We start from the raw sequence: 24346 nt of genomic DNA on the forward strand, positions 1-24346 counted from the left end.
ACCTTTTGCTTCAACTCTGGAACATTCCATCTGCAGAATTTCCTAAAAGACTTTTGGCTGCATTGCAGGCAATGAGGAGAACAGAGACCCCGTTGAGAACTTTGCAGGAAGGTGTGACAGGAACCACCAACAGCTCAACATCGAGGGGAAAAAACCCCGTTGTATGAAATGGGGAGGGTGTGGAGATGGCTGACACCTACAAGTTCCTAGGGGTGCAACTAATTGGACTGGTCAGACAACACTGATGCCCTCGAAAGTAAAAAAGAGCAGGCCTTCCTCTCTGAGGAGGCTTACGCTCCTCAGTGTGTGGACTATGCTGCTACAGATGTTCTACCAGTGTGTGGTGGCCAGTGTCACCTTCATTGCTGTGGTGCGCTAGGGAGGTGGCATTGGAAGATAGATGGATAGAAACCAATGATTGGCCGAAATACTCTGGCCAACCAGCCAGACAAACAGACAGACTGACAGGCAGACAGGCCCATTCTAGCTTATGTCCCCGAGGATAAGGATGGAATTATTAGTCCATGAGTGCCTACCAGCAGGATGTTAGCTTGCTAAACCCCTGTTAAGCATGTTAATATAAACAATGTAATTTCTTATGTTGGACAGCTACCAAAACAGCCACATTATGTGTCACTACAACAGAGAAGGTGACATATCAGAAATACATATACACCTGACAATCCAGTGGAACAGGGTGCATATGTCATGATGTGACACTTCCGGCCACTCTTCAGAGTTGTCCATCCACTTTGATGAAGGCAGACTGAAAGGACACTCATCAACCTCTACTCTATATTTTCTATTTTAGCAATGCAGAGTGTTGATCTGCAATGACGTGATGTAATCATTTGCCTGACTGGCCACAGTATTTTGGATCCTGATACCTAAAAAGTCATAATTTTGTTATTTTATGTTGTTCAATTAGTTGTCACCCAGCAGGGGATGTGGTATGATGTGACACACGGGCAAAGAACCCGGATCATTGCATTGAGCCGTCACTCGAACAACCATTAACCAATGGGGACACACGCCTTCATTACATTACTTGAATGATCTAGCAGAAATACTATTTAACCACATCATGATACATGAATATAGAGGAAAAGGTTATAGAGGAAATGTAAATTGGTTTTATTTATGTAGTCCCTAGGGCCTACACTCTACACTATCAGCCCCACACAGCCGCCTACAGCCTACATGGTAGGTTACACCCAGTTTACCAAAAATCTAAAGCTTGAAGGATCATTCTCAGGCAACTTTCAAATCAATAAACATATTCATACTAAGATGTTTTCTACAAACTAGTGCCTACACATAATGTGGATGGACCACTGTCCAGTGTGGAATCACTGAACAAAAACTACACACACTACAGTCCTCAGGTTACATGTATCTGTCAACATTTTCATCTAACATAGAACCCTACAGATGGGTTACAGATGAAAGGACGATTATACAGAAAGTGTTTGACTAAACGGGAAGTTCACCCAAAACCATAAATGTAGGCATTATCTAACCTGCCTTTGTAGTCCACAGTGTTACAACGCTGTTTTGCTGTGAAGCTCCAGAAATGTTATGTGGACTACGAAATGTCACCGAATTTCCATTAGTATGGGGTTGAGCAGAACTGAATTATCTGGGTAAATGCCAGATAATGCCCTCTATGTTGAGCTTCATAGCTCCTTGTCATAGATTCAAGTGTGTGCAACTATACTGGAGTTATTAACAGCCATTCTCTACCCTTCTTTTCCATATTGATTTCTTCTGATATTCCTTTCATTTGTCACCTGCCTCTATGTGCAGTATATATATACCAACACTGAGAATGCAGAGGGCAAAGTGGTGGGTCACTTGTCCTTGTGAGCACTCTTAGTGACTCTGGAAGCATGTGAAATATAAAACAGATTGTTAGCAAAGAAAAACATCACTGACAAACTTGTCATCAAAAAAGATCATCACTTTAATAAACCAAAGTCATTTCATATTAGCAACAAAAATAATATGTAAACAATGTTCAGATGCAACAGGGTTAAAGACATTTCAAGACTTCATTGAGAGGCTAAACTGGGCATTTGCCCTCTTAGCAGTTAGACTTTCAGTCCAAATTGACACATGTTCTTGGGTATAAACTAAAAAACAGTGACAGTTTGTGTTCAAGTAGTGGCATTTACTCCCAACTTGTAAGAAGCAACAACAAAATGGCAACAAATATAGTGAAATAGGTAAAACATAATCATCAACAATGGGCTTTTAGACCCCTCTCTTTGGAGAGGTCACAAGCAGTAATAATAAAATCATATAACAGATCTTCATCAGCAAATACTGACTAATAAATAACTAAAAGGAAAAGGGGATTTTCCACACATTTTCTCCCCAATTTGAAACAGCCAACCTCTCCTCTACTGTTCTCCTTGTCATTACTAACTCCATTGTGGGGAAGGGGTTACAGAAACATGCTTCTCCTCCTCCTAGCAGGCATGAATTTCCACTGCAGTGATATAATGCCTCACCAGCAGAAAATTGCTGTTATGCCCCAAGGAGAAAAGGGAAGTTTAATGTAAACATTTTCACTCTACAAAACAGGGGTGTAGCTTCAATTTTTTATTTTTTTTCCTGGTGGTGGGGAAGGCGGAGGAACATCACTAATTGCAAACATCTCTGTGAGCGAGCCACATCTGACAAGAGTGTCAGAATGATCTGTGCTCTGATAAGTAAGATATTTTCCATGATAATGTATATCCATGGTACAGAAAGTGGCGTCACTGTGAGACTGACTGAGAGCTTATTTTTATCATTGTGTTACTTTTTGGTTGTTTCAGTTGGCCTTGCAACGTAACAAAACATACTGCCAGTGTCTTGTCTTGACTTGTTATACAAAAAGTGCTGGAAATTCAAGAACAAATACAACGTATGAACAGGTATTTCGATCGTTTCTAGCATATTCTTTTATTTCTAAACCCTTAATATCCATATATAAGCTATCCTGATATTGTGATGACTTTTCCAACCCATTCCTATCCCTCAATATTTTTTAAAATCCTTTTAACTCTCAAAGACCTAGCAAATTTTTTGAGGCACCTGATTGTATTTATTTTGTTTTTTCTACCCAACTCTTAACAGTTCAGTGAACCTGAAGTTTCAGTCTGGCTGCTGATTTTATGTTTGCATTGTCTGAAAACAGATGTATTTACAAGGATTTTTGATTAATTACTTAATTACTGTGAACTCAAACAGAACCTCAGGAAGATTTCTTTTAATTATCTTTTAAAGTAATACATCTGAACTTTACTACACACCTATGTATTGTTTCCTTGAAAACAGGTGTAATCCTATATTTCCTTCCCTGATCATGTAGATGTGTCCAATAAATTTCAGAGAGTAAGTATTAAATCGTAACAGTGGATATTGAAACAGAAGTGCATTTTTCAGAAAAATCTTTTGATTATGAATAACAAAAGTAGCTTGGCTACAACCAATGACCCAGAGGAATAATTCACAATAGAAGCCCTAAATGCTTTAACAGGGCCCTTGGTTCTACCACTGAAAAGCTCAGAAACCCCACTTCATATCAGGTTTTTAAGCATATAGAAAGTATTGACTGATTCAAAAGTTATTAAACATTTTAGAAAGACACCATTCAATAGGTTTTAACTACTGAGCCATGTTGAACTTAATTTGCAGCATATATTAACCCTTGTAAAAATCATACATTAGACAGTAGGTCACCAAATATGAAACCAGAGGCTGCTATCTAGTGTTTCCTGCTGACCTGGTGTTCACTAACTTCCCTGCTGTATGTTTGTAACTGGCAGAAGATTTTGGGATCAGACAACTGCACATCTATGAGCTACTGATCAGAGTTGGCTCTGCAGTACTCAGGGTTCCAGGACATAAGAGGGTTGGGCTGCAGCTGACTAAAGTCTAAAACATGCTTCTGAAAAGAGACATCTTTGCACACAGGTGCAATAAGGGGTCTCAGGTTTACCGCAGCTCACACAATGCGATGCGTATCTGTTGATTAGTTGAGCTTAACAAAAATGTGGGTATTCTGTCTTTTCCAGGACTGAAAACAGGTTTCAGTTGCATTCTTTCTCCTTTTCTGTAAATTCTGAAGTGTTCAATACAATACTGCCACCTAGTGCACACATCAAGGTAAACACCCATATCTGCACACTCGGAAACATGTTTTAGGCTCTGGCAGAGGAAGGAAGAAGACGAAGATATCAGTGGCGTTGATGATCAGAGTCTGGTCATCCAGGACAGTTCAGGTTCTGGCTATGGGAGGGGGTGCTAGGTCAAGGCTCTCCAAGGTTCTCCTTACTTTCGTTTGCTCTTGGTGTCAGTGGTCTGGAAGACACTAGAGGCAGACATGAGGTTCTCGATGTACTGACCCAAAACCTGGTTCTCTGACTTCAGCTTCAGGTTCTCCTCTTTGACAGCATCCACTCTGGCAGACAGGTCTGAAGTGAACACACAAACACAGTCATCAACAACATTATAAGGGTGTAACACCGCTAGACCTCGGACCATTCAACCTTTATCATTTTAGTGTTTCACTGTCAACTAGACCTTCCAAAAATACTTGCAGTGTTAACAGACATTACAGGTGGCATGATCTGAATCTGAGTCTCAGAACTCTTCATGCTCAGCTATGACCGGTCAAATGTATTTTAATTTAAACAGTGGGTGTGAGGAAGAGCTACTGGTAATTTAATAACATCTAAAGAGTAACGAAAACTTCAAATCATATGATTACATTGTGATTGAAATTGTATCAAAACTTCACTTTTGGAAGAGCTGCATATTGATCACCCACCTTAAAGTTACTGCAAAGCAGAAAAAAACTAGAATAATTTTAGATTTGTTTTGTTTTTTTTACCACATGTATAAGGCGAATAAACTTTAAATGTACCTTGCCACACACTGTTCACTTGTTCTGTTTAACGAAGCTAGTGTTGATTGCAAAGGCCTATTTAAACTAAATAATAATTAAAGTAAATAATCTGACATTATTTGGGCAGGTTTGGAAACTGTGACACTTTCTTCCAACACTGAATTGTACAGTCGTGGTCAACAGTTTACATACACTGGTAAACAACATGCACAGGTACATACAAAAAAATGGAAAAGTTAATTTTGTTTCTGTAAATTTATTTCAAATGTGAAACAGAAAGGAGATGCTCATTTCCTTTTCAAGCAGGACTTCAAACTGTGTTTGATTGGCCAGCCAACGCACCGGACCTGAACCCCATTGAGAATCTATGGGATATTGTCAAAAGGAAGACAGATGCCAAACTCAACATTACAAATGAGATGAAGGCCACTATCAAAGCAACCAGGGCTTTCATCACACCTCAGCAGTGTAACTGGCTGATCGCCTCCATGCCACACCGCACTGAGGCAATAATCTGAGCAAAAGGACATAAGAAATACTTTCAGAGGGTTGTTATTTCTGCATCATAAATCGTTTCTGGATTGTCTTATGTAATATTCTAATACTGTCTTTTTCACTTTCCCACTGTTTTGTTGCCCCAGGCCTCAAATATAGAATAAGCATGTATTTACAAAAATAAATTAAGCCGATGAGGTAAATGATTAAATACATTGTCTTTGAGTGGATATATATCAAAAAGGGTTCGCAAATGATCACATTCGGTTTCATTTCCAATTTGCACTGCATCAAAACTTTGTCATAGTCAGTGTTTTTACATTTGTCTGTGTAAACTGCCATCCAAACCAAACTATCTGCCAAGTGCTTCACTCACCCCAACAGGCCCACATTCCAATTCTTACAATAGCTGCATGTACAAGCATCAGACGGATGTTACAAGCTGATGATGTGCCTTATATACTCTTGTTACAGCAGCACTATTAAATCTTAAGTGGCATGACCAAACGCTTCCTCACAATATGTTATTTGCTCTTGAAGTGAAAAGAGAAAGAAGCAGTGAGCTTGGTAGACAGTGCGAGAGGCAGAGGTAAACTGCAGGGCGGGAGCTGGTCTTGTTCACTTTCTGCTAAAGTCTGTCAACCTCCCTTAATAGTTCTTTCAATTCAGTGTATTCCAAATGTTCAGGCTTGAGACAGGAAACACATGGCAGAAACTTACAGGTTCTTATAAGTTCTGGTTATGGGATACCACTGACAAGGCTCATGTCGGTGCAAGGACCAGTTTAAAGACTGCAGGGAAACTGATTTATCTCTCTCAACAGTATCCTCACATTATCTGAAACACATCAAAAGATCTGCAGAGCAGGATGATGACCAGAGATCTTTGTAAAACTAGATGTGGTTTACATCTGATTTGAAAAAAAAAATACGCATTTGAGCATTTTTTCTGCCCAGATTAAATAATAGTGATCCAACCTGTGCAACCTCTCCAGTCTGTGCATGCTAAGTGGGGCTGGTTGTCTGCAAAACAGTATCAAAGATCCAAGAATACTTAATCTCACTGGGATACTAAAATTACAAATCTGGTCACCTCACACTTACATTATGGCACAATGGCGTGTATGTGTGTGTATGTGAATATTTTGTGTACCCTCTAAAGTATGCTGAAGCTCCAACACCTGGTTGATGAGCCGTGTCTTCTCTTCCAGCTCAGCCTGGTTCTCCAAATCACCTGCAGCCATGTAAAGGGACAGTTAAATACAATTCACCAAGGGTGTGTGTGTGTGTGTGTGTGTGTGTGTGTGTGTGTGTGTGGTCTCACCATCGTCTGAGCTCATGGTGAAGTACTCGTCTTCCCTTTTGGAATGCAGGGCTGCGATTTTAACTGACACTGCAGGATGTAGAAATGTTATATAATCATTCATCATTTATATCATCGTTCATTAACATTTAGTAGTAGTGTAGTGTATATGTTTACAATACAAAACAGATACACCTGATGGACGGATACACCTCAATAAGGATGGCTTTTTAACTTTTCTGACAGACCGTGAAGAGACCGTATGTTAATAAACATGCCTGTATGAAATGCTAGTTCAAGTGCGGTCACCAAAACGCTATGCCTCAATACACCTTAATGTGTGGGAGCGACACATATATTATTAAACGTCATAAACGAAACATCATGATTTTAAAAAATGATTTTTTTTTCTTTTTGAACGGCGGTCCACAAGACGAGTTCAACATGCAGTGCTGCATCGTGGCTGAGTGACGTTAAACGTTACATCTAATACTACGCTAATCAATTAAAAATGCATTATTGACGTGAAGCAAAGCTAGTGAGAGCGAGCCCAACAGCCCACATACACATAACTAACATGTCTTATATTAGCTAAAAGCTTGGCTAACAACTATTAGCTTGTTAGTTTACCTCATAAAAGCTGGTGGAAAAAGAGGGCAGCTGGTGGGAAAACAAACAATCCCTGAGCCAGGCCTGCTGCTAGCTAACTGTTGGCATGCTAACACATACTAGCCGAGCGCTGCTCAGCTACCACCACACAAAGTCCTGCGAATAAGCACCGTGAGCTCGGGACATACCTGACGACGGGAAAAACAACAGCTGCCGCCCGAACTTCGACAGAGAGAGTAAATGGTTTGTGTAAATCCACTCGGCTTATGTTTGACAGCGGCTGTGTTCATGTATGTTCACTTCCACATCATCAGGGCAGTACATCATGCAGCCACAAGGGGACTCCAGGATACCAGGAGGAAGATAAACGCCCAGTAGAAAACCATTCATATTCTAAAGATTTTGTCACTATTTCAGTGTCTTTGTAAAAGGATTTCAGTGGTATGTAGATGCATTATGGACTCCCCATAGCCTGCTCTGATGGCATCAATATACAGTAGATCAGTGATGTACAGCATGTTTGTATATTGTATGCTGTGTGGTCATCTTTAAAGTTGAACTATGTATCTCTCTGACATCTCTGATTTAGTTTATTTGTATATATGAGGGGGAACAAAAGAAAAATGGAAAACAACCTTTTAGACACGTATGACTCAAGCAAGTCTCAAGTCAAAAAAAAAAAAAAAATGAAGCCCACAAACTAAATATAAAAACAGTTTATTTCTCTTAAATCAACCTTGAATTTGTTTGGTTTTTAAAAATGGAAGTACTACATTTAAGTGTAAGGACTCTTCACGCAAGAGAGTATTATTTCATTGTTCACTGTAATATAAACAAGCTTGAGCTTTTATTTTTTTACTTTTACTTTGAAAAATTAAACACATTGTTCAATCAAATATGTGAAACTTAAATGTAAGGTCACAAAACAATGAAAAAGAACATGAATCTGGGGTTTGGACATTACTGAAGGATGAGTGTATCCTGGGAGCAATCTTATTTCTGAAATAACCCTCATGTCCTATTATTTCAGTGCTGGCTCTGCATAATTTGGTGGAAGGGAAATCTTCAGAGGTGGATGTGGAAGTACTTGTGTAGTATTCCTCTCAGAATTCCAATCAAACCCAGTAGAGACAGGGTGAAAAAGACAGCCAAAGTCAGGTAAAATCCAGGTAACCTGCAAACCAGAAGGCATTCAGAAGGTCAGAATTTGTACATTATGGTCTATTACAGTACAGTACAGTAGTTAAAAACACATGACATAATAAGATATTTTGTCAAATCAATGTGGTATCAGTGAGATGATTAACCTTTTCTTGGTGGACTTGGCATATCCGTTGAAATATAGTTGTCTGGCGATTATGTATACCAGTCCTCCTGCAGCTGCAGTCACCTCACTGAAGAACATACCGCAGGTCCACAGTGTCACCAGGAATACAGGGTAACACTCCACACAGTTCTGCCTGAAAATACACACATACACCACATGCATGTTAACACTGTAAAAGTTAATTAAATGGGGAAACAGCTTCCAACTAGGATAGAAGAGCAAACTTTCAGCATCTGAGTTTATTTTTTCAAGCATGGTAACATTTGCTAATTAACATGGACATTTGTTTATTAGGCATGATCAAGGTTCAGTGAAATGTATAACAGTGCATAAGAAAAAGGAAAGATTGTAAACTCCACACTACACAGCCATGGAACAAATACAGTTATAGTCACATAAGTACATAACCATGCAGTTCAACTCTTAACTTTAAGCCGGGATGAATGTAAAAAGCAGCAAGAAAGTGATCGTAATGTTGTTGGTAACTTCACATGAAAAATTTGACATTTGGGAAATTCTCTTCTTCTCCTCCATGAGACAGTCTGGCTAGTCAGGTTGGATGGTTGAAAGATGCTGTGGGAAGTGATTATCTCAAATTGCATTGCTCTTAATTCAAAACCTGCTGTTGCATTCTGGCAAACAAGGTGAGGACCCAAGTGTAGACAACCCACCGGAGGAGGGATTTGAGTAACTAAAGGCCAACTTTATTTAACCAAAGCCGAATGACACACAAAAACCAAGAGTCCAGGCAAACTCAAACTGAGTCAAAAACAACAAGGTAGCAACAAAAAGGGCTTCAACAAAGTATAAATCAAAGAAATCATCAAACAAACCATGGAGACACTGGAGATCATGTGGGTGGGGAACACAGGGTGACATCACACGAGAACACAGAAGAAACTGACAAAGACATTAGGGAGACCACAGACTATATACAGATACACTAACAAGGGGATCAGGTACAGGTGGAGTGAGGCAGTAAATGGACAGGTGAGGGAAAGGAACAGAAAAACACAGGAAGGAGGGAAAACCACAGAGAGGGAGGAACTGAAAAGCAACACGTGACACACATGGATACAATTTCAAAATAAAACAGGAAACACAAGAACAACGAGAACTGGGATCATGGCACCTCCTCTCTCTTTTTCAGTGCTGATAAATGAATTTCTGTCATAGGTAATATGCGTTTCAGTCACAAATCCCCCAAAATGACATAAAACAAACATTGACAGTGCTACTTGCAGTTGAATTTGAATGTACTGGCTTTGCCATAGCACCTAACTTACCATGTCTTTAGTTTTAAAGGTATTCGTCATAAAACAAAAGTATTGGACACATTAAAACGTTGGCCTGATAATGGCACTAGATGACAGGTCAAAGGGTCACCAAAGTTATTATCATGATTCCTCTGGAAGATATGAATGTTTGTACAACATTTTTACACAGTCAGTCCAGTAATTGTGTAAATTTCACATTTCCACCAAACTCATGGTGGTGAAATGTCTGGCATTCCCCAAAGTCAGCAGATATATCCTCGGAGGACATGGATATCTGTACATTACATAGCGTGTGCCGGTTTGATTGCTTTTCTTTTTGTGTTAATACTATATTTTGCAGTTATGAGGGCTGTAAAAACACAATTCAGCATTCAGTAGTATTTTCAATACATTGTTCAGTATATGACATGCTGCTCACAGATGCCTTACTGTGCACGGAAAGTCCGTTCAAACTCTGGCGGTCCAGTGACAGAGGGAGGCAGGACCTTATGGGCCATCCTGGATAAACCAACTCGCCGGGCGAGGTAGCCTGAACAGAGACAGTGACAATGGAGTTTGAGTCTCTTTAAGTGATTCAAACAAAACACATCATGCATTAACATTGAGTAATCATCAGAGCACAAGGAGGTATTCAGTCTATCACAGGTCCACAAGTACCACATTTAAAGCTGATATCTCAGTCACATAGACCTTATTAGTGATCCAATGAATCAGCACGTACATTTTTTACCGGTATTTGCTTTTCAAATGTTGCTACAGTATGTCGCAAACAGTTTCTACTTGACCTCAAAACACTGCCCAACCACAATGATGTTGGGAGTGTGAGATAAGTAGATGGTAGAAAACTCACTACTCCCACAACTGACCAATATGTTTAAATAGATGTGTAGACATTTTAACTCACCCATCTGCAAGGCAGACACAAGAGACACTGTCGCCAACAAAAAAGGAGAGTCAGCTTCCATCGTTCTGCTGAAAATATAGCTGGCAACAGTTTGTCTCTAGTACAAAGTACACTTTATGTACCAAGCAGTTACTTCCTGGGGGCAAAGCAACTTTAGCTCATTGCACAACAAGTGCTGTCATGTTATGTTATTAAAGCCCTGCCCTGCTGCTGAACAGATGAGAGTAAGGAAGGCTGAACTGAAACACCTCTTATACCAATATATGCACCAGCCTGGCTAGTAAGGTTGCTTCTGTATAGCTGTCATTTACACTGAAAAAATAATAACTACAAACCTAGAGAAGGCACGTTCTGAAGAACTTCTGAAGAACATGCATTGCCGGCTATATAAAGCCTTTGAATACTATCAAAAGATGTGAATGCTTATTAAATTGGTTGCTTTAACATATTGGAAGAGTAATAATAATGGGTTGAGAATGAAAGATTTAAAAATGCAATGCAATGCTGGCTTGAATGGCATTGAGAAACAGCTGATGGAGTTTTGAGGAGATGTTACAGTGGGAATGAGTCAGTCAGTTACTATGAATAGTCCTGAAAAGCTGAATAAATGTCATGATGTATCAAAGATGGGGAACATTTAAATGGAATTTCTGGCTTCAAGAATGAATGACAAGATAGTAGTTGAATATATTTAATCTAAACGGGAAGACACAAGGGCATGGAGAACCACCCCGGTGCTATGCTGGGATAAAGCAGGGCAGATTTTGGCAATATTATGCAGGTGAAAGAAAGCCGTCTTAGTGATTTCCTTGATGTGATAACACCTAGGTTTCTAATGTGCATGCTTAAGAAATCGAACAACCATCAATATTAAGACAAAGACTCTCAGAAGAGAACTTATAGTTATTAGGCTTAATCATCAGCAAATCAGTCTTAGCAGTATTAAGCATGAGAAAGTTATGACTCATCTAGATCTTGATTTGGTTTACACGTTTCCATTTGCTGGAAGAGGGATTGTCAACAAAACACAAACAATATGCGAAGGACAGAGGGCCTGCAAGTGCTGTTTAAATAAAAAACAAACAAACAAATAAAACCAAAAGAGGACTCCTAAATCTGAACTACTGTTGCTACAACAAAATGAAAATAAAACCTCCCTCGTCAACCTCATCAAGCTGAAGAAAGAGTCCTGTCGAGCTTCGTTGGCTCGGGGGACTCCAGAGGCAGCTGACAGGTACCAGCAGGCTAAGCGTGCAGCAGCTCGGGCAGTCACGTGAGCAAAAGATCAGGTCTGGGAAAAGTTCTGGGAGGCCATGGAGGATGACTACCAGTCGTCCTCGAGAAATTTCTGGGAAACCATCCGGCACCTCAGGAAGGGGAAGTAGTCCTCCGCCAACACTGTTTACGGTGGAGGTGGGGAGCTGTTGACCTCAACTGGGGATATTGTTTGGAGGTGGAAGGAATCCTGCTTGCTACATATAGCTAGTGGCATCAAACTTTCTGTAACTGTACTTAGTCTTGCAATGAACCTAATGTGTTCTGTGAAGTGTCTTTTCCTTTTCCAAACAGCCACCAAAGAGGATGACACCAAGACACCAGATAATGTACCAAAAGCAAAGGTTTCACTGAAGGGTAGACCTATTCACTGTACATAGTGCAGCTCAATCTTTTCCTCCCATTCCAATTTGAGACACATATCACATATTTGTGATATTTACAACAGTCTTAGAACACCAATGATGTGTATAGACCCCACAAATGGATCTGTTCCCGATCCATGTCATGAAATCAACAAGCACCTATAATCGATCATCACGTTCCACTGTGCCGTAAGTTGATGGACATAGCTAAATCTTCCAGCAACCCAGGGAATGTATTCACCTTAAGAGAAAAAAATACCTAAGTCAATATGTCCCCCCAGCATCTTTAAAAAAGGATTCATTACAAGAAATTTTGAACAAGCTGCATTTGCACTGAGATTAGATTACACACAGGTGGACTCCATTTACTAATTAGGTGACTTCTGAAGGCAACTGGTTGAACTGGATTTCAGAGTAAAGGGGGTGAATACTTTTGCACACCACACTTTTGGGGTAATGATCATTTCACCCCGGCAAAGAACGACATGGGTTTTACAGCATGGTTGAACAAGGGCATAGTGAAACTACGACATGTATATGAGAATTACAATCTAATGTCATTCAATGAGTTAAAACCAAAGTTTGATATACTGCAGAAACACTTCTTTAAGTGTCTACAATTTAGAAGCTTTATTCTGGCACACAACAACAATTCAGTGCAACAACCTCCACTCTCCATCTTAGAAACACATCTCTCTATAAAAGCTAGGAATCTCTGTCTGTCTGTCTGTGTATGTGTGCCTCAAATATCTCTGCAGATCAGGATCAGACTGACCTGAAAGTTTCCACATGGTGCTGCTTGGTTGAAGGGTCTGCAACGTCGCATTTGTTTGAACTACAATGATACCGTTAATAAATGATTTCATAAATGCTTTATGAATTCCGCTAGCATTGCTAACCGTAGCCACTATAGTCACCAGAGCCAATCACTGCAGAGCTCACTTCCATGACGTACCTTAAGAAACAAGCGGATTTATACTTGCAGTGGCGCAAGCTTTTCGTCTACTTTGTGTTAGAGGCAGATAGCAAACCAAATTCTAAGACGCATAACACTACCCCTACTGTAATGGGGAATCATCAGCTATAATTTCACAGTTGGAATGATAAATAATATTGAAAATGTCCTGATAACTATTGTGAACCCTGTATAGCAAACACAATAGATAAATGTTTTTTAAGGGGCTGGTTCATCAGGTGGACATGGATACTGCAACAGACTTCTTAAGTTCTCGGTATGTTTCGATTGAAGTCCATATTGAATAGTGTCCTTGTGGTATGTCATGATCCTAGTTTTTGTTGTTCTGATAATTCCTGTTTTACTGTTTTTGCATTTCAATTCCTCCCACTTTGTGATTTCCCTCCTTTCAGTGTTTTTTTCCGTTCCTTTCCCTTGACTGTCCTTTTGCTGCCTCACCACACCTGCATGGATGCATGGGTCCTACCCTTCTCTCGAAACTGTAACAGAAGGATCTGACCATAAGGACCCAGCAGACAACGGCACACAATTTATGAACATATGGGACACATTGTGGAGATGCTAAAGGCCATTGCCATATATGAGATGAAGCTGTTTTATAAGCCCTGGTTGTGGGAAACTCCGGGCACCACAGAACTTTGGAGTAGCTATGCTTGAAAAGACAAATTACACTCCAGTGATTCCCATATAGCTCTTAACTCTCAGCCTGTTGGCCTAACGTTAGCTCCAGTGTCTGCTGGCTGACCAACCCAAGGGCTTCTCCGTGGGCGACCCGTCGTTTCCTGGATTCTTGTTTTTTGTATCATTCAGCTTTTTTTTGTTTTGTTTTTAAAATACATCTCGCCCTTAGTTTCTGAATCCTGTCTGCCTCCCAAATGTTTTTGCATTTGTGTCCTACCCTTCTCTGGAAACTGTTACATGGTGGCTCTCCATGTCTGACTTTGCTTGATGGTTTTATGCCCCCTATTGATCAACAATCGATTATTGTGGCTTTAAATTGTAGAGTTGACTTTAAAGATTCTAGAGGAACTTAATATGACAGGCACCAAACTGTCCACTCAAGCCTATTTTCCATCAAGGGGGGGCATAGCAGATTGTTGTATCATCAGATCACCTTAGTGTTACGATTTCTAAGAAAGCAGAAGGTCTTATATTTACCAAATTATACTGAATCTCTACATGGTGGGTGGACCCAGTTTTCACCCTATCACTAAATTATTTCAGTCAGGAGGAGAAACACTGCTGCTCCAGAATGGGGAGGGGTTGATGTCATCTGGTTCACATTCTTATAGGGAGAAGCTACAAAAATCCCCCCAGGAGGAATTATTTATTAAAATGCTGCCGTACGTCATGGACCACCACCCAGAAGAGGGACTGCATTATTACAAGATTAATAATATAGATAGCCTTGTTTAAAATCATTTTAACAAATTAAATAAATTCAGGCCCAATTAAAATATGTGCCAATTCATGTATGAGCGATTATTTGACGACACAGAGTTCAAATGTGATTATTTCACATTTGAACTCGGTTGTCACATCATGCTCTGCTCATGACGCCCCATGGGTGACAGGAACAGCAGTCAGCGCTGTGGTGTGGTCAGCAGCCTCCTGCAGCATGGACAGCGATGATGAAAACATAGAAGAGGCCGTCGAAGGTGAGCAACATCACCTCCCTTCTATTTATCGCGATGGAAATCACGACATGAAGCTTATGTGCGATGTATGTCTGTTGATTCGAGTTTTGCTGATGGCAGTTCTCCGTAAATCTCCCTGAGTCAGTCGGTGGGCCCGCTCGGTGATTTAGAGCGCAGCGGGCTTTATTTCACCGGGACATCCGCTTCAAGAGCGCATGAGGGCGGCCTGAGTGTCGTCCGTGTCCCGCCGCTAGGGAGGCTGCTGTAAACATATCAGCAGGCAGGAATTGTAAAACTACTTGTAAGCGTTGGTAAATGTTTTTATTACCCACTGTCTACTACACTTGTGCTCGGTTTTGTGATACATGAATAGGCGTGGTGTTGCGATACGGTTTATCTCGTGAACTGTCGTAAAAGCGTTCAGACTGCGAGTTATCTCCCTGTTTGTTAGCGCCGCTTTTATGAAGTTGTTCCATTTAAAACGCACTCTCCTCCACGCGTTTGCAAAGGAAGTTAGCTTGTTGGAGCATCCTTGTAAGGTACCTCCAGTGAATTCGGCGTATGTTTGAAAAACCCCGTATAAACGCTTCGAATCAAACTTTTTAAAGGGAGGACAGCTTTTGATTAGTGGAGCTTCTGCCACACGGGGCACTCGCAGCGCGCCCAGAGAACGAGGGTTAACGGGCAGCTGTCTCAAAACCTCAACACCACTGCTGTTTGTAGCGTTTCTCGCTCTATACTCTATGTCCACATTTGACTCAGGATTTAATTTACAAACGTATGTTTCTTCGTGGCTCATCGACGTGGCTAATGATCTTTTTCCTAATGCTAAAATGAGAGAAGCTTGAGGGCATTGAACCCAGCACCTCCCGAGGCATTAAAACATTAAAGCTGCACTGCACTTATTAGAGTTCTTGAGAGTGGATGGAAGTAGGACTCGCCATATGGCCTTTTAAAAAGATATAGCATTATTGTTAAGCTGTGATGCGAGAAAGGACACATATCTCAATATGTCATATTTTTGATACAGTAGGAGCCACTGTTGGTAATTTTGGTAAACATCCATAATGTGGATATAATTACATCACTTTATTGTAATGCAACCTTTAGAACCAGGAAAAGACAACATGTCTCAGACGATACATATTCTGTGTAAGGTGGCGTGGAGCGCTCTGTGAGGAGACAAGAATACATTCAGTCGGGTGAAATCATCACACTCAGCTCAGCTCTGTGTTTCTGTTTGTACTCAGGTCCACTGGATGAAGATGGTCAGCCACATGGGTTCTGCACAGTTACCTACTCATCTAGCGATCGTTTTGAGGGACACTTCACCCACGGAGAGAAGAATGGCAAGGGCAAGTTCTTCTTCTTCGATGGAAGGTACTGGAAAGATGGAGTGGGAAAAGACATTTCCCTCACCCACTCGACTGCTGCTGCTCTGTAGTGTCATTCAAAAATATGTTGACATGTTCAAGTTTCTAAGCATGTTCCGTAAAACTAGAAACGTGTATTAGGGCCACTGAAAAGAGTGGATTCATTCACAGCAAAAGTTCAATCAAAATATTTGAGAAAAAGTTCATATTGGCTCGGGCATCTGTTTCGGATGCCCCAGGGACGCCTTCCTCGGGAGGTGTTCCTGGCATGTCCCGCTGGGAGGAGACCCCGGGGAAGACCCAGGACACGCTGGAGCGACTATGTCGCCCAGCTGGCCTGGGAACGCCTTGGGATCCTCCCAGAAGAGCTGGAGGAAGTGTCCGGGGTGAGGGAAGTCTGGGTGTCCCTGCTCAGACAGCTGCCCCCGCGACCCGGTTCTGGATAAGCTGAAGAAGATGGATGGATGGATGGAGTGCATATTACTGCAAACATTGTACAAAAATGTTTTGATAAAGTTACAAAAAAACAGTTCTAAATATTTCATTATATTAAACAGGTGGGAGCAGTCTGTCAGCTTTTACAATTTCTAGGTTTCACCAATAAGCACCATATTATAATAGATTTTAGAATATTGAGATGATAAGGAAGGAAAATACTTGTATCCATAATCAGATATGTTCTGAAGCAATGGCCAAAGCACTGTGGAGATGAGCCAAAGAGTGCTGAATATAGACACGGGTTTATGGCATTGGAGAAGGATAAAGCACAGTAGACTTAATGACTCCTGAAATGACATGAGAGACAGCTGGAGTCAATGGTTGTAGAATTGAAAGGAATACTAGCAGATGCTCTGGTGGTATTTAGTCATCCACAGTGTCTTAAGGTTCTTCCTGACAGACATCTGTCTTGTTCATGTTTGCGTGCATTCCAAAGAAAAGCTTTAGGAAGTTTGCACCATTTTTTTGTTTTATAGGAAGTGGCTAACAAGATGTTAACAAGATATTAACAAGATGTACATCTGCTAAAGCAACTACTACACCATTATCCTCCAGGGCTTGTCCTTTGTGAAACACATATATATTTCCTGTAAAGTGTAAAGCTGAACTTTAAGTGGCTTGCCTCCACCACCATTTACAGAAATTGCACTGCACAGAGTCAACCACCTGAGATGCCTCGGGTAATGCCTTCCTGAATTAGGCACATTTTGTAATCATATTGCCAAACAAGGGACTGAGAAACACAGACTTGAGACTGCAGGTAATGGAGTCTCCTATCACTAGCGTGTGGCGTTTAGCCCTGTCAGCAGAGGCCTGAATGGAGGCAAGCAAGCCCACAGGATTAACAACTGGGCTAGCAGGGACAGAAAACTGGTTAGCAGTCAGGAGAGGTGACTGCTGACCAGGCCACACAACCGATGACTTGCTCTTTTGACCTCTCCCACAAGGCGGCTTAGGTTACACTTCTCCTTCGGAGCTGCTCTTTGCTGATTGTCTCTGGACTAGCTAGAGCATTCAGGCTGGTTGTCCGAAGTTCAGGCTGCCCCCCAGGAGCAAAACCCACCTTAATGGAACCAAGTAACGTTTCTTGCGTCTAAGCTCAGTGTGTGTGGAGGGGCAGTCCACCATGCATACATGCCTCCTGCCCACTCTGCCTAGCCAAGAGACACAGCTGCGAGCTCTCTTGGATAGCCAAAGACGACAGTTTGTTTTCTGGGGAAAGTACAGCTGGCAAACCACTGTATCACACCACCACTGACTGTACAAACCAGCCACCACAATAACACAGATTGAAATGCAATTAACCTGTATAAAGTGATCTGATACCAAAAAACTGATCAATTCTGATAACTGTACGTGTATGCTACAAGCTTTCAGTTCCTTAGACATAGGCATAAGAGACTTGAAGCTTGGCTTGAACTTGTGACCAAAGACATGAGACTTGATTTGTACTTGCAAAAATAGCACTTGTGATCAGCTTTGACAAGAGGTGATATACTATAGTCTGCAGGCATAACATCTGTGGGCGGAGCAACATCTTGCTCCTACTTTTTTCTGAAAATATCACAATTGTATGCCAGTAGTCCAGTATTTTGAATTTTTTTTTTTTTTTAAATATTACCTGTTTAATGTAGAACTATTATAATTTCTCAGTCAGTATTACCTATTTAATATCAAATGATTTTCCTTGTAATCTAATATAACCTCATTAATATCAGAATATTACCGCTTCCCTTTCTCAAAATATACCCCCTTTAATCTCAAATACCACAACTTTTTTCATGACTTTATCCTCAAAATATAAAAAAATGAAAGAGTTTTTATATATATTTAATATTATGAACTATTTTACACTTTCAGTATTTTTGATTATTTAACAAATGGCCTTAATACTCAATTGTACTTAATAGTATACAGTAGAGACTAAATATTCATGTGATTGAATTCAATAATGGTTTGTTAGTTTTATTTTTTTAACTGCAGTTCTGCTGTCCCTCCCCTCCACAGCACCCTGGAAGGTTTCTATGTAGACGATGCTCTGCAGGGCCAGGGGATATATACATATGAAGATGGGGGCGTCCTCCATGGGACGTATGTGGATGGTGATCTGAACGGGCCTGCTCAGGAGTTTGATGGAGAGGGGCACCTGGTGTTCAAGGGCCAGTACAAAGACAACAACCGCTGTGGGGAATGCTGGGTCTACTACCCTGTGAGTCAGCTCAGTGCTCACTACATCACAGTGGCTATGTATATATGTATGGAGAATTCACTTGGTTACATGAGTTCAAGCATTTCTCAGGCCATATTTAATAGTACTGTATTTATCTTGCAGTTCAAACTAAATGTCCTTGAAAGCCATGTTTAAGACAGGGAAACAATTCTGATGTGGTGCATGAGTTCTGCACACACGGAACATAGTGGGTGTATTGACTGTGTGTATTGTGCATGTCGGTGTGTACTGTGGTGCATCTAGGATGGAGGGTGTGTGTTTGGAGAGGTGAATGAGGATGGGGAGATGACCGGTGAATCTGTAGCCTACATCTACCCTGACAGACAGACGGCTCTCTATGGAAGCTTTGTGGACGGGGAGCTAATCGAGGCTCGCCTCGCCACCCTGATCTCAAATGAAAGTGGAAGGCCACGCTTTGAAATCACACCCAACAGTAAGTACAGATTATACTAACAGATTCTAATAGTTTGTAGATGTTGTGCAGGTGACCTTTTTACATACGAGCTTCAGGAATTAATGGATCGATTTAGAATTGTCTCTTTTTCTGATATTAATCACATCTAATATTCAAGATGTAAGTCTTTGATCTTGGAGTGAATATATAATACACTCACTCACTATATGGAGTTAACAGTCGGATATGAACAAAATCTTCTATATTAGTGTTTTTAATTTTATATTATGATAAAGATCTGTTACAAAAAATAAAATAAACAAATAGGTACTTGCCCTCACAGGTTACTGGAGTGGAATACCTTAGAAATACAACATCATAATGATGCCATAAATGCTCTCATAGGGGCAAAGGGACAGTATAAACAGCATACAGTAGGACATCTCTGACTGTTAACACATTGTATTGAATATATCAGTGTTTACCCTAAACGACTGGACATTAAAGCATTTCCAGCCACCTGGAAATGAAACATGAAACTGCCTTTCCATGTTTTGACTGTTTTACTGCATAAACAAGAACATGAATCTGCTCTGTCTGTCCAGTCACAAGCACAGCTCACAAGCTCAGCACCTAACAGCTAATTGTTACAAACAAGCTAAAAAGTGTCTGTCTGTATATGGTGTAAATGTTTATCTGATCTAAAATCTTTCCAACTCTTGTATACCGCTGCTGACTGAGACAAGCAGCCCTCCCCTTCAGCAGCAGCACAGAAGGACAGTGAGGTGATGAGGAAGGATCTGATACTGAACCATGTTCTCCATTCTTTATAAACTTAACTCAGTATTTTGAGTAGTATTAAGACTACAGCTTCGTGTATACGTGTGTGTGGGTGTAGACACACTGCCTCCCCCATACCCCCCTCAGTCACTTTAAAGGGGGTGAATATTTATGCAATCACTTATTTTACCTTATATTTAATTAATTGACATTACTTAGTACAAATCTGTTTTCACGTTGACATTTTTTTTTTATTTTGTAAATTCCAGCCAAAGCCAAATTATGATGATACCATGATATTGTTCATAAAAAACGCTTTTATAAAAAGGTAAAATATCAAGAAGGGTGAATACGTTTCATCAGCACTGTAAACAGTGCAATGAATGTGCAGATATGTAGCATGTGTTGCCATAATTAATAATTGACTTCATATTACACACTGAAGATGAAGCACACGATGCTGCAGTAAATGTACAAAATGTAAACAACGACAGTGATCTAGTCTACATCATGTATACTCTTTACAAAATGTATGATGACATGGGTATTCAGGTATTCCTGTGTAACTCTAAAAATCCTAATAAACAAATCAAGGTCGAAAAGGACCTAATTCATCATATTTTTCCGACATCATAGTGTACCATATTTACAGTATAGCGGTTTATATTCTTCTACGTGTATTTAATGGAGACGGGCATTTGTGTAAATAACTGTATATTAACATGACTGTCTTTAAGGTCCTTTGTACTCGTATGACAAGTCTACATCCACCTGTATTGCGACTCACACTCTGCTTCCTGACCCTTATGAGAGCCAAAAGTAAGTAGACCTTTTATTGTACATGCTACTACTATGAGAAAAATATATCTGAATTTAGCATAGAACCGCTCTTCATGTTGTCTCTGTGTGTGTTAGGGTGTTTGTGGCAGACTCTCTGATTAAAGGAGCAGGACAGGGCCTGTTTGCCAAGACAGATGCTGAGACTGACACTGTGATGGCTTTTTACAATGGAGTACGCATCACACACTCTGAGGTATGACACTAAGTTACTGGTGCTGGTATAGGAGAGACACCAAGATGTTTTGCCACAGTGGAGTGTAACGTAATGTGTCAAGTGTATTCACTCAATTTGGCAATGTGCACCAGTTAAAAACGCATCCGTTGATGCAGACGTTGACTTATAGTGATGAATAAATATTTCAATTAGCTAAAAGTAACATCTAGTGGTAAAAAGATTGTGTCGATAAATAGTTAAAATGGCTTTAAGTGACAAGTTAGCTTGTAGACCTAGTAATGTATAGTTCAAGAAGCTAGAAGTAAAACCTAGCTAGTGGTAAACAGTTAGCTTATAGTAATGGGAAAAAAATATTGAAATATTCATATAACTAAAAGTAATGGTCAGAATAGAAGGCTCAAAGATGAATGGTTTTGCTATGTAGTTAAAATTAATGGGCGAGTGGTGCTAAATGACAAAATGTAAAATGTTTGTGTCCTTTCAATGTATTCTTTATTTTCTGTGTAAGTTCTTACTAAACCATTTGTTGTTTTTTTTCATGAATATATCGACTCAGGTGGACAGCAGAGACTGGGCACTGAATGGGAACACAATCTCATTGGATGAGGATACAGTGATCGATGTCCCGCCACCATTTGAGCTGACGGAGAGATACTGTGCCTCTCTGGGTCACAAGGCAAATCACTCCTTCACCCCCAACTGCAAATATGACCCGTGAGTACAAACTGACAAGTGATGAGGACAGAGAGTGGGACAGATTCATACACACCGATCAGCAACAACTGACAAGTGATGTGATTAACATTGATCATCTCTTTATAATGCAATGTTCTGCTGGGAAACCTTGGGTCCCAGCACTTATGTGGATGCCACTTGACCAACACACCCCACCCAAACATGGTTGTGGACCAAGTACACCCCCTCATGGTAACAGTCCCACCAGTGGGACAATACGCCCTAACACACCAAAAAAGCTGCTCAGGAACAGCTTGAGGACCACTCGTCATAAAACAAGAAGTTGTTGTAACTTGACTGATGACCACAGTGGTCTCAAATAAACAAGGGGGAAAGAGGATACTATATTGTGAGGATTGGGAGTTTTTGCAGAAGGTCAAGGCCATGGTGGTCCTGCAAATGTCAATGATTCACCTCAAAACAGGAAGTTAATTTAAATCCACTACACGTGGTCCAATACGGACCAAATTTTACCTGCTTGATAAGGGTCCCAGCATGCACACATTAACATATAAAATTTCACTTACAGGTGAACTTGTACCTCTGCTAACAGTTTGACCTAATAAACTTCAAATTTGTAGCAAGGAATTTATGTACCTTGAAACAAAACACTGTTTTTAAAAAAAAAAGAAAAAGAAAGGGCCATTACGTCAACAAATCTAGCTTTAAGGTCAGACTGTGGTGACTGTGGCTGTTTTGGAGTCACTGGGAGATGTATGGAGGAACACACTCCGACCTTACATATCTACGTCGTGTGACTTCTGAGGAAGAGATACCTCCAGAAAATGAAAAAACACACACACAGAGTAGGTTACTGACAGATTTATTTTTCAATATGTTGTTCTTTTCCTCAGTTTTGCCTAGGAAAGGCTCCTGTTCATGCTGCTGTTCATGGTGTAAGTGCAGTCTTATCACTGTGGCTCCAAAGATGTAATGACCCTTTCTTTTTTTTCAAGATCCTTGCCTTGAAACAGGAAGTTGTTAGCACTTCTGTGTAGATGCTCCAGTCCTTCCAAAATTTCAGATTTCCTATGCTAAAGTACCATGTAATTAATCTGTTTTGTATATATAAGTGACGTTGTTGAAATATATATCATCACTGCATGCAGTTTTAATTTTATTTTGGGTTTGTGCAGGTTTGTCCACCCTCGTTTTGGGCCTATCAAGTGCATCCGAACCATTAGGGCTGTGCAGAAAGACGAGGAGCTAATGGTTGCTTATGGATATGATCATGAGCCAACGGGAAAGAACGGGCCTGAGGCTCCTGATTGGTACAAGCAGGAGCTGAAGGAGTTCCAGCTGCGACAAGGGCCTCCAACTAGCCAATAAGAACACAGAAGTCCTCTGGACAATAAACCTCCCCTCTACCTGTGCTACATCCTCACAAGACTCTTGCAGCATTATGATATCCCCTGCGACTGCATACCACACTGTAGATATTTGAAAAGTTCCTGTGCTTCATATGGTATTCAAATAGAATACTGCTTGAGCAATTCAGTGTGAATGAAGGTCTTGGGAGGTCCAAGGCCAAAGAAACACAAGAACTATGCAAGAAACCAAATGTTATTGGAGGAGACATGCCTCTGGCCTGAGATGCTGTTCTGATTTTATCACTGTCCCTTCACATATAACTCATATGGGAAATAAGATTTACATCCTCATGGTGCTTATACATCTAGGACATGATTAAAAACTATTGCCATTTTACTCAGTTTTTACTTGTGTTACACAGTGGATGCAGTTTAATGAGCAGGGCTGTCCTCAAGTGTTGAATTTAACACTTTAAACAGTTTAGCTCACACATAATTGAACTAATTCAACAAGCCCAATTCATACATTTTAAATCATACTTTATAGCCTATTCACCTAGTAAACCGTAACAATCACAGTGACTAATTTATTTAGAATATCTGAATTGGTAAAGAACTGTATTTCCTGAGCTTTGAAGAGGTGATTTGTAATGTAAGCATACATGTGGAAAATAATGGATGGTCTCCCAATACAGGAAAGACCTACAGTGAGCCTGCTGCACTTTTCTAACCTAATATATCTGTGTTCATAACCTACAAAATAAAGTCCAGCATAAAAATCAATCCAATCGCAGTGCTTAATTGATGGAATCAGTTTGTGTGTGTTTTTGTCATGGATGCAGTTTGGATCTCAAACTACCGTTTATCTCGTGAAGATATTGTATTGTTCAAAGGTGTTTTGTCAAATTTTAAATTCATATTTCATATGAATTTATGAATTGGGTTTC

The 24346-nt window shown here is 40.3% G+C and overlaps 3 protein-coding genes across 5 annotated transcripts; 1 reads left to right on the forward strand and 2 right to left on the reverse strand.

The window, feature by feature from the left end:
* Nucleotides 1-1939: 1939 nt before the first annotated feature.
* Nucleotides 1940-7790, reverse strand: LOC119007305 (short coiled-coil protein B-like). 2 transcript variants are annotated; one of them, XM_037076874.1, is made up of 4 exons: nucleotides 7492-7790; nucleotides 6716-6784; nucleotides 6545-6625; nucleotides 1940-4463 (listed from the first exon to the last, which is right to left on the reverse strand). In XM_037076874.1, the coding sequence occupies exons 2-4, from the start codon at nucleotides 6729-6731 to the stop codon at nucleotides 4321-4323; spliced, it is 240 nt and encodes a 79-aa protein (XP_036932769.1). In that variant the 5' UTR covers nucleotides 6732-6784; nucleotides 7492-7790; the 3' UTR covers nucleotides 1940-4320. The 2 variants fall into 2 exon arrangements, with proteins under 2 accessions (XP_036932769.1, XP_036932770.1); XM_037076875.1 differs by lacking the exon at nucleotides 7492-7790 and adding an exon at nucleotides 7325-7461.
* Nucleotides 7791-8004: 214 nt separating this feature from the next.
* Nucleotides 8005-10965, reverse strand: mgst2 (microsomal glutathione S-transferase 2). The gene is made up of 4 exons (XM_037076873.1): nucleotides 10812-10965; nucleotides 10337-10436; nucleotides 8611-8763; nucleotides 8005-8477 (listed from the first exon to the last, which is right to left on the reverse strand). Exons 1-4 carry the CDS (start codon nucleotides 10870-10872, stop codon nucleotides 8369-8371), a joined length of 423 nt encoding a protein of 140 aa, XP_036932768.1. The 5' UTR covers nucleotides 10873-10965; the 3' UTR covers nucleotides 8005-8368.
* Nucleotides 10966-14762: 3797 nt separating this feature from the next.
* On the forward strand, nucleotides 14763-24182 carry setd7 (SET domain containing 7, histone lysine methyltransferase). 2 transcript variants are annotated; one of them, XM_037078035.1, is made up of 8 exons: nucleotides 14782-15085; nucleotides 16315-16444; nucleotides 18943-19144; nucleotides 19409-19598; nucleotides 21077-21158; nucleotides 21255-21372; nucleotides 21911-22068; nucleotides 23226-24182. In XM_037078035.1, the coding sequence occupies exons 1-8, from the start codon at nucleotides 14902-14904 to the stop codon at nucleotides 23416-23418; spliced, it is 1257 nt and encodes a 418-aa protein (XP_036933930.1). In that variant the 5' UTR covers nucleotides 14782-14901; the 3' UTR covers nucleotides 23419-24182. The 2 variants fall into 2 exon arrangements, with proteins under 2 accessions (XP_036933931.1, XP_036933930.1); XM_037078036.1 differs by lacking the exons at nucleotides 21077-21158; nucleotides 21255-21372; nucleotides 21911-22068; nucleotides 23226-24182 and having other exon boundaries at nucleotides 14763-15085; nucleotides 19387-19580.
* The last annotated feature ends 164 nt before the right edge of the window (nucleotides 24183-24346 follow it).

The sequence above is a fragment of the Acanthopagrus latus genome, chromosome 18, assembly GCF_904848185.1.
Source record: "Acanthopagrus latus isolate v.2019 chromosome 18, fAcaLat1.1, whole genome shotgun sequence".
Lineage (NCBI taxonomy): Eukaryota > Metazoa > Chordata > Actinopteri > Spariformes > Sparidae > Acanthopagrus > Acanthopagrus latus.